This window comes from Grus americana, unplaced genomic scaffold (genome assembly GCF_028858705.1).
Source record: "Grus americana isolate bGruAme1 unplaced genomic scaffold, bGruAme1.mat scaffold_75, whole genome shotgun sequence".
NCBI lineage: Eukaryota > Metazoa > Chordata > Aves > Gruiformes > Gruidae > Grus > Grus americana.
This window is the reverse complement of record NW_026561960.1, coordinates 319,697-336,229: the sequence shown is the minus strand read 5'-3', so window position 1 is coordinate 336,229 and position 16,533 is coordinate 319,697. Positions and strand designations below refer to the sequence as shown.

Genomic DNA, 16,533 nt, shown 5'->3' with positions numbered 1-16,533 from the left:
GCTTGGTGTTGATGAGCCAGTGCACAAAGTCCTTGGCCTTCATCTTGTCCAGGTAGCGGGTGAAGTCGCTGGTGAAGGTGCCTTCCGAGTGTCGCTTGATGTTGGAGGCGAAGCTTTGGGCGCTTTGGGATTCGTACGACTGCCATCTGCTCGGGAGAGAAGGATGGGGGAAGAAAATGTGGTTTAATGCACGTGGTGGCATCCTGCATTCTCCCTGCGGGAGGTGCCCAGAGTGGGGGGTGTGTCCTGTAAAGTACTTTACTGTGTGCAGCATCCTCCAGAAAAGCTCTAATAATAAAGAAAAATAATTTGCAGCCTCGGGAGGGTCTGCCAAGCCAGGCCAGGGTTGTCCCCGCCATCATATATACGCACTATCCTATCCCATATTATTTGCCCTACTCCTTGCTCGGCTGTGGTGGGTTCATGCCTGGGAGGGAGGGAGGGAGGGAGGGAGCGTGGTGCCGCCCCGAGGTTTAGATCAACCTCCTCCAGCTCCAGGACAGAGAGCTGACATTGGGGTCCCCCCCTTCCACAAATTCCCCCCGGCAGAAGATCCCCAAAGGATTTTCCTCCCACACAGCTGCCGGCATGGAGCGGGGCTCAGCACCCAGCCCAAATGTGTTGGGTTTGTGTGGCAAGGTTTTGGTAGCAGGGGGGGGCTACAGGGGTGGCTTCTGTGAGAAGCTGCCAGAAGCTTCCCCTGTGTCTGACAGAGCCAATGGCAGCCGGCTCCAAGATGGACCCGCCCCTGGCCAAGGCCGAGCCAATCAGCGCCTCTGTGAGAACATATTTAAGAAGGAAAAAAAACAGTTAGAGAGAGCTTTTGCAGCGGGAGAGAGGAGTGAGAAGCTGTAAGAAACTCTGCAGACACCCAGGTCAGTGCAGAAGGAGGGGCAGGAGGTGCTCCAGGCACCGGAGCAGAGATCCCCCTGCAGCCCGTGGTGAAGGCCATGGTGAAGCAGGCTGTCCCCCTGCAGCCCATGGAGGAAGGATGAGGGGGTGCAGAGATTCCCCCTGCAGCCCATGGAGGAAGGATGAGGGGGTGCAGAGATTCCACCTGCAGCCCGTGGAGGAAGGATGAGGGGGTGCAGAGATTCCCCCTGCAGCCCGTGGAGGACCCCACGCCGGAGCAGGTGGAGGGACCTGAAGGAGGCCGTGGCCCGTGGGAAGCCCACACTGGATCAAGTTGCTGGCAGGACCTGTGGACCCATGGAGAGAGGAGCCCACGCCAGAGCAGGTTTGCTGGCAGGACTTGTGACCCTGTGGGGGACCCACGCTGGAGCAGTTTGCTCCTGAAGGTCTGCACCCCGTGGGAGAGACCACGCTGGAGCAGTTCGTGAAGGACTGTAGCCCGTGGGAGAGGCTCCATGTAGGAGCAGGGGAACGATGAGAGGAGTCCTCCCCGTGAGGAGGAAGAAGCGGCAGACTCAAAGATTAATTAGAGTTGTACATTTTTTATCTTTGCTGGATGCCTTAGCAGTTCAGGGGGAGTAAAATGCCACCCCCCACCCCCCCTCATTTGCTGAAACTTTGGCTTTTGTTTGCCTATCACCACGCACTTTCAGTGCTCTGGTTTAATTTCTTTGGTGGCATCTCCGTGCGAGGCTCGCTGCGATTTCGGGGATGCTGTGGTGGCCGGGGAAGGGCGATGAGATGCTTGGAGCATCTCGCCACGGACCTGGAGGTCCCCACTTGTCCCGTTTCCTCCCACGTTTGCTCCTGAAGCTTTAAAACTTAATAATAAAAAAGCAGCGGGGGATCTGAGCCGCCCCGTAACGGGTATTTTCCCAAGGGTTTGCGCCTCACTCGTATGTTGGCAGCTTGTGCTGTGAAACACACCAAAACGCCGCTTATGCCTTTCGCCCCGGCGTTTACACCCCATTTCTCTCCTCCGGGTAGGTTTGGTTCAAAACAGAGCTGGTTTCTCCCCATCCACTAAGTTTTCCAAGCAGGATGAGTTTTGGGGTTGCATGGCTTTAAATAACCGCCCGTGCCCAAGATTCCAATTCCAAGAAACGGTCACTTTTTGTGTACCTGGAGTTGGTACACAGCGGGCGACACTGAGCTCCTCTCGGTGAGGGTTACTGCGGTGTCCTGGGGGGGGTCTAACCCCCCTTGATTGATCCCCAAAACCCCAAAACCGCTGACCGACGTCAGGATGAGCCAGGACGAGGGTTACAAAATGACGCTGCTGGAAGAGTTACAGGTAGGGGCTCTGCCGAGGGGCCCAACGTCCCCGATGCCCCCCCACCCCGCCCCAAACGGTTGGAAACCTCTCCCCGAAATCCCGTCGGCATTTCCCCGGAGCGCAGAGGGATGCGGAGGGGGGAGATGCTTTGTGCCGGGGAGGGCTCCCGGCGGCAGGTTCAGCGTTGTTGGTCGGAGTACGGGGGCAAAACGGTTTCTAAGAGAGACGGAGACTTTCCCCGTGTCACCCGCGGGGTGTTTGACTCCCAAACCGCCCCGTGTATTCCCACTCCAACACCCACCTAATGCGCTCGAGCTTGTGATTTCGTTTAAATCGCGATTTTTTTTTTTTAAACTGCGATTTTTTTTTGAAACCGCGATTTTTTTCTTTAAACAGCGATTTTTTTTTTAAGTTGCAATTTAAAGCGATTTTATTAAGCCCTTTCATCCCATACCTTTGTTCAGTCAAAGCAGGAATTTGGGGGATAAAAAGCAGATTTCACGTTAGTGTTTGCAGCTTAAATCGTAACAAGTTATTTATTCTCTGGCTTTGGGTTTGTTTTTTTTTTTTTTTTTAATTAAGTCTTTGTGATTAATGCATCATCATTAGTACGACGGGCAGCATATACCAGCGCGGCGTTTGAAGTTTTATTTTAAATTATGGGTTTGGTTCTTTTGGGCTGTTTCCCAGTGCCCGGTGTAGCTCTTGCTTCTTGAATTTCGTCCAACAGCCCTGCCAGGTCCCCAAGTTTTCTTGGTGTTTTGCTCTTCTTCAAACTTCGGTTTCAGAAATCGAGCAACTGGGTGCGAATCTCAGAGGTTTTTTGGGGCTTTTTTTTGTGTTTGAACGATGCTACGGGCTGTTTTATTGGGTTATGGGAAGAGAAACCTCCTCCAAGTCCGTGCTTTTAGGGCTGTGCCTGGAGGAGGAGGCACGCGGAGGCGTGATGCTTGTGGATTTGGGTGGACGCGGGGGTGGACGATGGCCGGGAGGATGTAAGGGAGCTCTGCGCAACTTTTCCCTTCTCCTTTCTAAACAGGGAGATGACGAAGAGGCAGTGATTGACCAAGGAAGAACGAGCAACGTCGTCAATATTCACTATGAGAAGGAGGAGTTGGAAGGTGAGTCTCTGCTGAGATCCCGGTAGAGGAGCCGCCAGCCCAGCGCCTTTTCCTGTCGCACAAAGTCCCTGCGACGTCCCTTGCTTGGCATTTTAGATGATCGGGAACCATCACTTGTTGTTGCTCTCTCGTTGCAAAGTTTGAGTAAAATAGGCTTGGGAAAAAAGGGCAGGTCTGTGACGTTCAGGGATCCAGTTAAAAGAAAATTAAGAGAAGTTGGTGTTTCTTCCTGGGGTGGCTGCACTGATTTAATTGCGGCATCTGCGTCAAGCGTCTCCGCGGTATCGAGAATGATGCAAACGCCGCTTTTTCGCAGGCCACCGGACCCTGTACGTGGGCGTGCGGATGCCGCTGGTGAGGCAAAGCCACCGGCATCACCGTCCCCACAGCCAGAAGCATCGGGAACGGGAGAAGGACTCTGCCCCGACGGAGCAGGGCTACCACTGTAAGTCCCGCCGCAGCGTTCACTGAACTCCTCGGGGCTACGTGGGTGCTGGGGTCTTCTGCAAGCAGGTCCCCGTGCCGGTTTGAGTGGCTTGCTGTTCCTCCGAGGGAAAGCGGCATCATTTAGCAGGACCCTCTCTCTTTTCCCAAACTTTCCTCTTTCTTCTCTTTTCCTTTTTTTTTTTTTTTTTTATTTTTTTTTAAGACAGTTAAATGCATAAAGGATTTAGGCTCGCCTTCCTCAGAGGGATCCTGGCTTTAAAAATGGAACTGTGGGGAAGGGAAGGTGCCCATGCTTATGCAGAGGTGGATTAGATGCTTCTCCTTCTCTGGGGCTCTGTGCAAGCCTGGACAGAGCCAGGGCAGAGGGGCCAGCCCGATGTTTATGGTGCCGATCGATGCCCGCTTTGCCTATGAGCGTGACGGGCCGTATTCGGGCACGGTAACGGGACGGGGCTTTGCCTTCTGCCCCCAGACACTCCGTCCCAGCGAGTGCAGTTCATCCTCGGGACCGAGGAGGACGAGCAGCACGTTCCCCATGACTTGTTCACCGAGCTGGATGAGATCTGCGTGAAAGAGGGTGAAGATGCCGAGTGGAAGGAAACGGCAAGGTAAATCCCCGCTGCCGGCCGTGGTGGGAGAGGAGTCCCCTCGCCGGCAGCGCCCGCGGGCTCTGCTTTCCGCTCTCCGGGACTTTGGCAAAGCTTTTGCAGGTGCCGATGCGAGGAGCCTTCTCTCGCCGCCCTGTAGCTCTGTTAAAGGGGTTGCGGAGCTGAGGCCGTTTCCTCGCAATGGGGCTGATCGCGCCTGATGTCCGCAGGTGGCTGAAGTTTGAGGAGGACGTGGAAGACGGCGGCGAGCGCTGGAGCAAGCCCTACGTGGCCACGCTGTCCTTGCACAGCCTCTCTGAGCTGAGGAGTTGCATCATCAACGGGACGGTGCTGCTGGACATTTGTGCCAACAGCATCGAAGAGATTGCAGGTACCGCGGGCGCCGCGTCTCTGCGGGAACGGCCGAGCTCGGTTTGCCGCGGTGCCCTCCGCTCCCGAATCAAACCCTGCCCCAACGGCGCGTCCTTTTCCAGAAACCCCGCTGTGTTTTTAAGTTGGTTTTGGATGCAGGCTGGGCGTGCAACAGTCACACCAGCTTTTTCTGGTGTGTTTTTTCCAGCTTTTTTTTTAAATGTGTAGAGTCAGACAGAAAGGCCAGACGGGGCAAGAAAATTGCATTATTTCGAATGGGAAATAATTATCTTAGCAGAGTGATGAATAAGCACTTTGCTCGTGTTTTTTAGCAAAAGAAACTTCTTGCTTTCGCTGCAAAGGCTGAACTGTATTAAAATGTCTTGCTAAGCAAGGCTGGGCCTGTGTCAGGGGATCCTGCGTGGCACAGCCTTCCCCTGGGGGCTTCGGGGCTTGGGACCTGGGGGGGTTTCTGCTCTGACGGCTTCGTTTCCCTTTGCCATCCCCAGATATGATCCTGGGCCCGCAAGACCAGTCCACGGAGTTTGACGAGCACGTGCGGGCAAAAGTTCGAGAAGTCCTACTGAAGAAGCATCACCATCAGAATGAGAAGAAAAGAAACAACCTTCTTCCCATCGTCCGCTCGTTTGCTGATGTGAGCAAGAAGCAGTCAGACCTGCACCTCCTTGACAAGCCAGGTGAGGGTTCCTGCAGGGTTTGGCACCAGGTGAGGGTTCCTGCAGGGCTCTGGTCCCATTCGACTTGTCCTGGCAGAGGAGAAGCATCCCAATTGCTCCTTGTCCGTCTTTCTGAGTGTCTTTCTTTTTCCTACCAGCCCAAACACTCACCCCGCATCCTTGTCCTACCACTGCAGAAGCTAAAAATGGGGTGAACCATGAGAGCAACGCGATGGACTTAAGCAAGGTGAGATGCTCGTAGCTATCTTATGCCTTTAGGGCCAGATTTGGTCTTGCAAATTTGGGTGCAGAGTGCTGAGGGCTTTGCTTTTGGGGTATTTGCCTGAAAATCGCTTGTTGTGCCTAGGCGCAGCTGCATTTCATGAAGAAAATTCCCACCGGGGCTGAAGCATCCAACGTGCTCGTAGGAGAGCTGGATTTCCTTCGCCAGCCCATCGTGGCATTTGTCCGCCTGACCCCGGCTGTCCTCCTCTCGGGCCTGACGGAAGTTCCCATCCCAACAAGGTCTGAACGAGAAGCACAAAGATTTTATTTCAAAAAACCCCCACCCAACAAAAGAACATCAAGGTGCATGCATCAGTTTGGCGTCCCAAGGGAACAAGGCCAGGGGGAGCGAGGACATTTCTCCCACTCGCATCCCTTCCCTGCTGTGTCTTTCAAACCCCTTGGCCAATTTTAATGAAAATTGGCCCAAAAATTAAATTTGCCATCGGTTTTGGTGAATTTCAAATTCCTGGCGGAGTCGGTGAGCCTACGTGTCCCCTCTGGAGCTGCGCTCGGGGCTGGGGGCTCCCAGGGATTTCCTTGGGTGTCCTTTGAGCAAGGACACGTTCTTCTCGCTCATTGTGTTTTTCTTGCCCAGGTTCCTGTTTGTTTTGCTTGGACCAGAAGGCAAAGCCCATCAGTACCATGAGATCGGCAGGTCCATGGCTACTATCATGACGGATGAGGTGCGAGAAGAGAGAATTCCGGGTCATTTTTGGTTTTCTTCACCTCTCTGCAGTAGTGAGGAAGAGGATTTGCTTCCCAACTGCCCACACCTCTCCAGATAGCCCACCCCTCGTTCACACGCCGAAGCAAACGCACGGATTTGTATCACCCCACCTCTTGGAGGTTGAAATCCCACCCGGTGTGCATCCTGCACCTCCCTGGGTCCCCAGCACCCTGTCCCCAGTGGTGGCGTTGCCAGGGCCAGTGAAACTTCCCCGCTTTAAGCAAAAGGGTATGGTGTGCCATGAGGGATGGGGACCTCGTGGAGGAGATGATTACAAGTACCGTGATGGACAGATTTTTTCCATTTGGGGGAATATTTCCTGCCATTACAAGCAGGAAATTTGGGGAAAATGATCTTGCATTTAGCCAGGAGCTTACTGTAGTGCTTAGGACATCGGAGATGGGCTGTCCTCTGAGCAGGTTGTCTCCTGTCGGCAGGTTTTCCGTGACGTTGCCTATAAAGCCAAGAACCGGGCTGACCTCGTGGCCGGCATCGACGAGTTTCTGGATCAGGTCACGGTCTTGCCGCCAGGAGAATGGGATCCATCGATCCGAATCGAGCCCCCGAAAAACGTCCCTTCGCAGGTGGGTGCTGCGGCGGAGGGAGGCGCGAGGGGGACGGGCAGGCCGGCGGCCGGCCGGCCGGGGATGCTGTTCTGGGACCCAGATTCACCAGGTCCCAGTTTGACGCAGTCACATACCCAGACCAGAAGCCCAACAAGCCAGTGGTTACGAATCCATAGCTTTGGCTTATTTCCTTTTTAACAGGGAAAAAGGAAGATGCCAGGAGCTCTCGATGACAGTGCTTCTCACAGCAAGCCAGAGAAACACAGTGGTCCTGAACTGGAGCGCACGGGAAGGTGTGAGCTTTAATAGTTTGTGGGGTTTGTTGTTTGTTTTTTTTTTTTTTCTCTTTGCCTCTAGAATCGGAGCGTGCACCTTCCCTTGTAGCAGTTTTCTGGGGTTAGTTGGTTCAGTGAAGGGGCTTCACATTACCAGCTCGGTCCCCTGGGCTGGGCAGGTGAGATCTGGGCAGCTGGGCTCAGCCACAGCACCACTGCAGACAGATTTTCTTGATTTGGGGTGGAAGCAGCTGTGTAAATACCTCCAGGGAGAGCTCTGCTGCTTCTCCAAGCAAGGGACAGTTGCAGTAAGAGGGGATGGGCTTTCAGGTTTGGTCCTTTTTCTTTTTGTTGGAGGGGTTTTTTGTGCTTGCTTGGTTTCTGCCGGGTATAAAACGGCCGAAGGAGACTGCTGCTGGTTAGCAATGAAGGTTACTGTCTGCTTGGGCTTGTCCTTCTGCAGCAAAACCCCCTCTGTGTGGTCTTGCAGGGAAACAGTCTATTTGTTTTTCCTTCCTCCAGGCTCTTTGGAGGTTTGATCCTGGACGTGAAGCGCAAAGCCCCGTGGTTCTGGAGCGACTTTCGGGATGGTCTGAGCCTGCAGTGTCTGGCGTCCTTCCTCTTCCTCTTCTGTGCCTGCATGTCCCCTGTCATCACCTTCGGGGGACTGCTGGGGGAGGCGACCGACGGCCACATCGTGAGCAGCTCTCTTGGGTGGCGTAGGGGAGCGCAAAACTCATGCAAAATCTTCGCTGCAGTGAATTTGCTTTGGGTTTTTTCTTCTTTTTCTCATTGATTTATTTCCTCGCCGCTGCCTCTTCCCTGGACAGAGTGCCATGGAGTCACTGCTGGGCGCATCCATGACCGGCGTGGTGTATTCCCCCTTTGCTGGCCAACCTCTCACCATCCTCGGCAGCACTGGACCCGTCCTCGTGTTCGAAAAGATCCTCTACAAATTCTGCAAGTAAGGCCGGCTGCCGCGGCCGAGTGCCGCGAGAGCCTTCAGGAGGCAGTGGTGGAGAAAAGATGTTTTTCTCGTCTTTTTCTCAGTGAGAGTTGTTAGATTTCAGTTGTTTTCTGTGTCGCAGACGTTGCACGCTGCTGCTTTAGTATGTGATGGTGCAAGAGCCCTTGGTCTCTGAAGGATGGATGAGGTTGTTTGGGGTTTTTAGGGTTAAAATGAAGCAGGAAGAGGAGAAGCCATAAGGATGGGGATCCTTGTGTTGTGATGACTTTGATGTGAGATGAGACACCCTGATTGCAATTCAATTTATTCTTCAGCCCCAGCTTGCTGGTAGCAGGTGACTGGGTGCAAAATCAGCTGGGGTTTTGGTGTTAGGGCATGGGGGTGATGTGGGAGGACACCACCTTCCACAAAGGGCCCTGACCTCAATTAGCCTCCAAGGCCTTAACACAAGCTAATTGTTAAATAACAATCATGAAATAATTGGCCTCTCCTCCTGCAGGTCCGCACCCTGCACCGCAGCCCCAAGGCTGTCTGTAGTAGGACATGGAAAGTGCATTTACCATCTGCAGCCTTGACGTGCTCCTAAATTGCTCGTGATTTTCCCCGAAGGAAGGCACGGCTCGGCGCCTCTTCCTGGCCTTTCCAGCCTTTGTTTGATTTTGGTTTCCCAGGGAGTACGCGCTCTCCTATCTCTCTCTGCGGGCCTGCATCGGGCTGTGGACTGCCTTCTTCTGCATAGTGCTGGTGGCCACCGATGCCAGCTGTTTGGTGTGCTACATCACCCGCTTCACCGAAGAAGCCTTCGCCTCCCTCATCTGCATCATCTTCATCTACGAGGCTCTGGAGAAGCTGAGTCACCTGCGAGAGACCTACCCTGTGCACATGCACAGCAAGCTCGACTTCCTCACCGTCTACTAGTGAGTTTTTTTTTTTCCTCCTAAAAGGCTACTGCCCCTTGGCAGGAGCTCAGGGCTGCACCTCTATTGCCTTTCCCTCACCCTCGTCTTGGCTTTTCTCCTCCCAGCTGTAAGTGTGAGGCACCAAGCCATCCCAGCAAGGCAACCCTGCGTTTCTGGGAGAGCAACGAGATCGACGTGTCTGGCATCGCCTGGGAAAACCTCACGGTGACTGTAAGTGCCCCAAGCCACTACTTCCGTGGCCGCGGGGTCCAGGGGCGTTCACATTTTGCAAAAGTCAGAGCCCTTCGGGTGATGAGGGGCTTCAGACTGTGCTAGTGCTGCTCTGCAAAGTCATTCTTTAAATCTAACGTGTGGTTTTAACCCGCTTGGTCCTGGGAAGGAGAGTCCACCTTGTCCCCCCAACATCGTGGGTAATAACTGTCCTCCTTGACCCTGTCGCAGGACAATTTTTCTGACCAGGAGCAAGGTTAAGTGGGTGGTTTGATTCTTGTAGAAGTTGGAGGACTTAAGTTCCTGCTTGAAGGTAGTCATTAGCTTCCTTAATTGGTTCCTAAGAACTCCAGTCCTTGCTTGCTTACTCAGCACTGTCTGTAGGTCCATGCATAAATTTGCACGTCTGAGCAGCCTCTCGGGCTGCTGTTGCTGGAAGCAAAGCCCAGGCATAGGATGGGAGGCTCTTCAGGACATCTTCATCCCCTCTTGGCCGTGTCCTGGGAGCCCTTCGCTGGGAAGGGACGATTCGTCTCTTCTCCTTTCCTTCCGCGGTTGTCTTAGCCCTCCTTCCCTGCTCCCTCTTTCTCTATCCCCAAGAACTTCCAGTGTTTCCTTCCCCTCTTGGCGTCTTCTTCAGCCACGGTTGCCTGCCATTCGAGCGGAGGATGTGCCATGGGTCTGTGATATGGTGTCCCATCACATCTCGCCTCTCCGCTCTCCTCTGTGCGGTTCGATGTGTCACTTGTTCAGCTGCTGCTCATTCAATATAAATCTCCGTCAGCAGCAGCAGCAGTTACAAGGTCATGGATCTTGGACCAAGATCCTCAAAAGCCCCGAGTTATCCCAGGTTTCCTTGCCGCACGTGCACTACCTTTGTGTCCTGACGCTCTGTTTCTCCAGGAATGTCGGTATTTGCATGGAGAGTTTCACGGACCTGCCTGTGGACGCAATGGCCCCTACGCGCCTAATGTCCTCTTCTGGTGCTGCATCCTCTTCTTCTCCACCTTTGTCCTGTCGAGCTTCTTGAAGAAGTTTAAAAGCAGCCGTTACTTCCCAACCAGAGTAGGTAGAAGATGGTGGCCGGCAGCAGTCTCCACACTCATTTCCCAAAATGGCTTTCCCGGAGCGCTAAGCAGTATTTGCCACCGCTTGGTCAAGCTGGGAAACATTGACCTTGAAGGCCAAACTCTCCAGCAGCTTGGATGTCCCTCCCTCGTTTCCATGAGTGCTAAACGACCGTGGCGTTTCCCACCTGCCTCGCGACCTGCCCCCGAGCGATATTTTGCTCAGGCAGTGGGAAATGAGGTCTTCCAAAGTTGTGGGGGTTTATTTGCCTTTTTTTTTTTTTTTTTTTACCTTCTGTGCATTATGCTCAAGGGGAAAGTTGGTTCAAATGAGGAGCTGCCATAGGAAAAGACACTTTTTCTTCCTTTTGAGGAACATACGATGCCTCAGTGCGCCTTATTCCCATTTTAGCTGTGAGCGTGGCTGCAGTGGCAGCCATCTGCTTCCTTATTTTTTAATTTTTTTTTTTACTTAAGGTTTGAATTCAAACAACCCTCTTCCACCTAATTAAACTCTTTTTTTTTTTCTTGTCTGACACCATCTCTCACAGAGACAAGCACAGCAACAGTAGCTAACCAAGGGATTTGGCTGCACGTCCTCAGAGTGGTGGGATTTTGTTAACCAGCCTTAATGTTGTTGATGTCTCTCATTTTTCCATCTCATGTTGCGGCCCCCTTTGCGATGCCCCTTTCAGCTCTGGTTTCTTGCCCCAGGTGCGGTCCACAATAAGTGACTTTGCTGTTTTCCTCACCATCGTCATCATGGTGCTCACTGACTTCATGACTGGGATCCCGTCACCGAAGCTCCACATCCCCCATACGTTCAAGGTAGGGGGGGTGTTGTGGCACGGAGCGGGTTTCACCGGGGCAGGACAGGGCTGAGTCTGGAGGAGATGCTGGTGGTGTGACCATCTCCTCCTCCACCTCCAAGTGCATCGTTTCCTCCTGGAAATGAGAAGACAGCCCCAAAACTAGGTACCTGCAGGAGAAATAGCTACAGGTGCTTGCAAAGAGGATGCTGGCACTGCTGAGCCCCGGGGTGACGTGAAACCAGGGCTGGGAGATGCTGTGACACGGGGATGGAGGGGAAAATCCAAGCCGGTGAAGTAGCTGGGCTGGGAGACGAGGCTGATGTGTGTGCTTTGTTGCAGCCTACCAGAGACGACCGCGGGTGGTTCATCAACCCCATAGGACCCAACCCTTGGTGGACGGTGGTGGCTGCGCTCATCCCAGCTCTGCTTTGCACCATCTTGATATTCATGGACCAGCAGATCACGGCTCTTATCGTGAACAGGAAGGAGCACAGGCTGAGGGTAAGGGGCTGCAGGAGACAACCCCATCCGCAACCCGCTCTGGGCTGCAGGTACGGGGAGAAGCTCCAATTCCAAATGCCTTGTGAAGGCATTGGTTTGGAACAACGTCAGGCAGCGTGGCAAGATGGTCTCCTGGCTTAATGATGACACAGGGAGCAAACGACAACAGGGGAGTTCAGATGAGCAATCTTTCGGAGGAGCATATTAAGCTTAGAGCGTTGTAGAAGCACGCTTTTGTTTTAAAATGTCAGCAGCAGCTGGGGAACGAATCATTTTGATGTGCTGCCAGGCATAACTGAGAGTCATATCTTACTCGCAAGTGGTAGAAATGTCTTTATGAATGAAAAATAGTAAGGTGGTTTTTTTTTGTTGAGAAGTAGATACAAACTCCCCAAATCCACTTTGTCTGAACTGCTGCCGGATTGTCATGCAAGGTGCTTGCGCAAAGACTGGATACATCCTTATTTGTTTCCAGTTCGTGTTTTAAATTTTCAAGACGTCGACTTGAGCTCAAACAGGGTTGTTTGGGTCTGACTTGCGACGTTGTCCTTGCTCTTGTCCCGTGAGATGCTCTGTTTCTTGTTTTGCTCCGCGCAGAAAGGATGCGGGTACCACCTGGACCTCTTCATGGTGGCCGTGATGCTGGGGGTGTGCTCCGTGATGGGGCTGCCGTGGTTTGTGGCTGCGACCGTCCTGTCCATCACCCACGTGAATAGCCTCAAAGTAGAGTCTGGCTGCTCAGCTCCAGGAGAACAGCCCAAGTTTCTGGGGATACGAGAGCAGAGAGTCACTGGCTTGATGATCTTTGTGCTAATGGGCTGCTCAGTCTTCTTCACTTCGGTGTTAAAGGTAAGAGGAAAATGGAAACCACCCAACAACCGCGAGCTTTTTGGAGGTTATGCAAAACTAGTCCCCTTTCTCCAGGCCTGAGTAGCTGTGGAGCAGAGGAGGAGGTGATCCCAAACCTTGGGGCTCGATCCGTGGTGGGAACCACCCTCGGTTGCACTTTCCAGCCCTTCAGACCCCAGTTTGGCACGCTCGAGCCAAGCGAGCAAGCCAACTGCTTGGATTTTCAGATGTCTTTCAGGCCCACCCGTGTTTATGGGTTACGATGAAGCGTATTTAGAGCAGTACCTCTGCTCTTTCAACCAGGCAGCACGTTATCGCTTGCAATTTGTTCCCCCAGATGCCTCGGAACAGCCGTTCCCAGTAGCTAAACGCGCTGAAATCGTCCCCGTGGGCTTCCTTGCGTGTTCCTCCCACAAAGTAATCTCATCTCTAGGCTCACAGGAGGCACGCTGCTCTTGCGTGTTGCCACAAGAACACGTACAAATGTTTTTCTACCGTCGCAGAACGCGGCATATGGTAGCATGGGCGAAATCACCTATTTTCCTCCAACCTTTCTGGAAAACAGGATTATTCTGATGAAGTGTAACTCAAAAGCTCAGCCTAAAGCAGAGCATTAAATCATTCGCACGCACAAAATCTCTGATGGTTAAAATGCGACACTTCTCTAACCCTCTGGAAGCTGGAAGGCTTTAGGCAATTTTAGGCAGGGACTGTAGAAGAGAGCGGTAATACTGAAAATGCAATTTGAAAACAAGAATGCACTAACTTCTGTATTTATTTTTGGAGTTTATACCAATGCCTGTGCTTTATGGCGTCTTTCTCTACATGGGTGTGTCGTCGCTCAGAGGAATTCAGGTACGGCCTCTTTTACAGCGTGTTGGGTCCCTGGTATTTCATCTCTATAGAAGCAGGTAAAAAAAGCAGTGGCATGGGGGGAAAAACCCCTCTCCGAAAGCAAGCGATCAAAATATTTTGTGTAAGAAAAAGATTGGAGGAGGCACAGGAGGTGTATAGGGCCGGGAGGACCGGGCAAGTTCAGGGCAGGTTACGGGAAAAAGGGGGAATTCAGCGCGAAGGGAAGGCGATTTCTGTGGCTGGTGGAAATCCTTGCTGGGGGATTCAGCGTGCTGAGAAACGCTGAGAACAGAATAACGGGGAATAATTGCAGTTCGGTGGGCAGCTCTCGCGGGCAAGCCGGTTTATAGATGGAGCGGAGGGAAAATTGGGTGCTGCTCGCAGAGGAACGCGGTGGGATCCAGGATTTCTCATTGCAAGTGAGATCCTGAACACTCCCTCCGCGTCTCCCCGGGGCCAGAAACTTCTCACTGTTATTTTACAGTTCTTCGATCGCTTGAAGCTGTTTGGGATGCCGGCGAAACACCAGCCGGATTTCATCTACCTGCGGCACGTCCCCTTGCGAAAGGTGCATTGCTTCACCATGATCCAGCTGATCTGCCTCGTCCTGCTCTGGGCCATCAAGGTGTCGCGTGCCGCCATCATCTTCCCCATGATGGTAAGAGCCGGTGCTGCTCGGCGTCGGGGTGTTTGTAGCGTCGGAGCGAGCTGTGGCATCATCTCTGACCTCGCTGCATCTTCCCTCTTATTCGTGAAGGTTTTGGCTCTCGTTTTTGTCCGGAAAGTGATGGATTTCTGCTTCTCGAAGCGAGAGCTCAGCTTTCTGGATGACCTTATGCCAGAAAGCAAGCAGAAGAAGTTGGACGATGCCAAAAATGAAGCCAAAGAAGAAGAGGTGAAGCTTGCTGGGTGCTCGGGGCCGGGCGTCTCCCTCGGGCTGTGAGATCGCCTCTTTCTGCCACAGCTCGTCTTTAAATGTCGGGGCAAGATCAGAACTAAACAGAAACGGATCCTAATAGCCTGGATCACACATCGTAACCTTTTGTCCTAAATTAGCAGTGAGCTTAACACTCGACTAGAGGTATAATTTTAAAAATGAGTCCTATAATAAAGATTATTATTATTATTATTAATTAATACTACGGAAAGGTTTACTCATAATAGCGTTTTTTAATCCCCCCAAAGTATTTGGAGTGAAAGGTCTTCACCCTGCTGCACTAATAGCTAAAGCTGCCGCAGGTCAGGAGGAGAGGACAGCGTGCAACGTCTTTACTGGGTGCTGAGTTTATCTCCGCTTTGATTAAAGACCGAGAACTTGGCTTGTCCCTTTTCCGTCAGGAGTCCCAGAAGGTGATGGAAGCTGCTGCTGCAAATTGGGTTCAACTGAAAGTGGGGAAGACCAGCGACTTGGATATCCCACAGCAAAGCAGCGACAGGTAAAGTGCCACCAAGCGCCAGGACCCCCGGCAAGATTCGTTTGAAGGTGTTTGGCACCGTCTTTATCGAGCGTCCCTCGGTAAAGCGGTCCGCTCGGCGGGAAAATCAAATTTCTGGGCAGGGCTGCCGGAGGCGATGGCGGGGCTCTGCCCCTGCGCAGAGCGGCTGCACAACTCCCATTTAACCCCCAAAACTTGCATCATCAGTGACTTTAGGGTAGCAGGAGATCCTCATATTTAAGAAAGAGGTGGTGTAGGCACGACCTGTAGCAGCAGTGGCTTAGGAGCCCGCTCCAGGGCTAAACGCCAGCAAGAGCCTTTGCCTGGAGCTGTTGTTCTACAGGCTTGCCTCCCGAAACTCCTCATCCAGCAAAACCTCCGGTGCTTACGCTGAGCTTTGGTTCCCCGGGCCCCCCTGGTCCTCTTGCTGGTGCTAACGCACTTGGCGGCAGCAGTTCCCGTAATCACGGATTGCGATGTAAAATATTTATTGCAGGACCGATCCTTCCGAGATTAATATCTGGGATGAAATGTCGAAAACGACCGTGTGGAAGACTCTCCCTATGAACACAGAAACAGTCTGAATTTGGGGAGGAAAAAGGTAAAGGACCGCATGCGAGCGTGACGAGACGCGCGCGTACGGTTTTCCCATGCTTCGGCCGGCAATGCTGAGCACACGAGCAGCGGCGAGGACGGTGGCACGCCAGCCAGCTCCTCTCTGCCGCGGTGGTCCCACGAACGGGGCTCAAACCCCATCATCCACTGATGATGCTCTCCCTTTTTTTTTTTGGCAGGCGTTGCCAGGCGACTCGCTCCGCCTTGAGGGTTCAGGCCCTAAGAATGAAACTGTGGGCCCTCACAAAAGGCTGTGGGTAATAAAAGACAGGTTTGGGCCCCAAAAATGAGCATTTTGGCCCTGGAGAAGATGCTACAGCCAGCGCTTTGGACCCTAGAAAGCAGGTAGGGGAGAGGGGCCTGGAGAAGAGGCCTTGGGGGGTCTGTGCTTGAAGGCAGGGAAGGAGGACGCAGCTCCAGGCTGTACTGCGGGCTCTGGGCTGGAGAAGGGCAGGTGAGGCCCAGCTGCGCAGCCCTCCCCACGGGCACGTGGGGCAGCCAAAGCCAGCACATAGCAGAACGTGCTCCAGTCTGTACTGGGAAGGATCAGGGGTTCCAGTTTGTACTGGGACGTCCACAACCTCTCTGGCAGCCTGTTCCAGTGCCTCACTATCATCACAGTAAAGAGTTTCTTCCTAATATCTAATCTAAATCTCCCCTCTTTTAGTTTAAACCCATTACCCCTGTCCTATCACTACACTCCCTCATAAACAGTCCCTCTCCAGCTTTCCTGTAGGCCCCTTTGGGTACGGAAAGGTAGCAATTAGATCTCCCCGGAGCCTTGTCTTTTCCAGGCTGAACTGATACCTGTGAATATTGAAATACTAAGATCAATTCAAGCAATTAGATCCATTGCTCAATAGATGTAACCAAACAAAAGGGAAACCATTGTAACTTAGAAAATATTTAGTTGTAAGTTAAGAAGCTCTGGAACAATCTCATTTTAAACAGCTTGGCCTTGGAAGAACAGATGCGCAAAGATAAGAAAGTTACAAGGTGATCCCAAAAGCAGCCTTGAGGGATAAGGTATACGTCATACCAGGACTGAGTCTG

General features: G+C 52.7%; 1 protein-coding gene across 1 annotated transcript; it reads left to right on the top strand.

The window, feature by feature from the left end:
• Positions 1 to 3,221: 3,221 nt before the first annotated feature.
• On the top strand, positions 3,222 to 15,449 carry LOC129200996 (electroneutral sodium bicarbonate exchanger 1-like). Its single transcript, XM_054812224.1, has 23 exons — positions 3,222 to 3,309; positions 3,626 to 3,754; positions 4,229 to 4,364; positions 4,574 to 4,734; positions 5,225 to 5,413; positions 5,551 to 5,639; positions 5,760 to 5,917; positions 6,276 to 6,363; positions 6,845 to 6,991; positions 7,175 to 7,266; positions 7,771 to 7,945; positions 8,079 to 8,212; positions 8,887 to 9,132; positions 9,240 to 9,345; positions 10,249 to 10,410; positions 11,127 to 11,240; positions 11,564 to 11,725; positions 12,323 to 12,574; positions 13,361 to 13,429; positions 13,914 to 14,087; positions 14,187 to 14,324; positions 14,768 to 14,865; positions 15,362 to 15,449. The coding sequence occupies exons 2-23, from the start codon at positions 3,655 to 3,657 to the stop codon at positions 15,447 to 15,449; spliced, it is 3,078 nt and encodes a 1,025-aa protein (XP_054668199.1). The 5' UTR covers positions 3,222 to 3,309; positions 3,626 to 3,654.
• Positions 15,450 to 16,533: the final 1,084 nt, after the last annotated feature.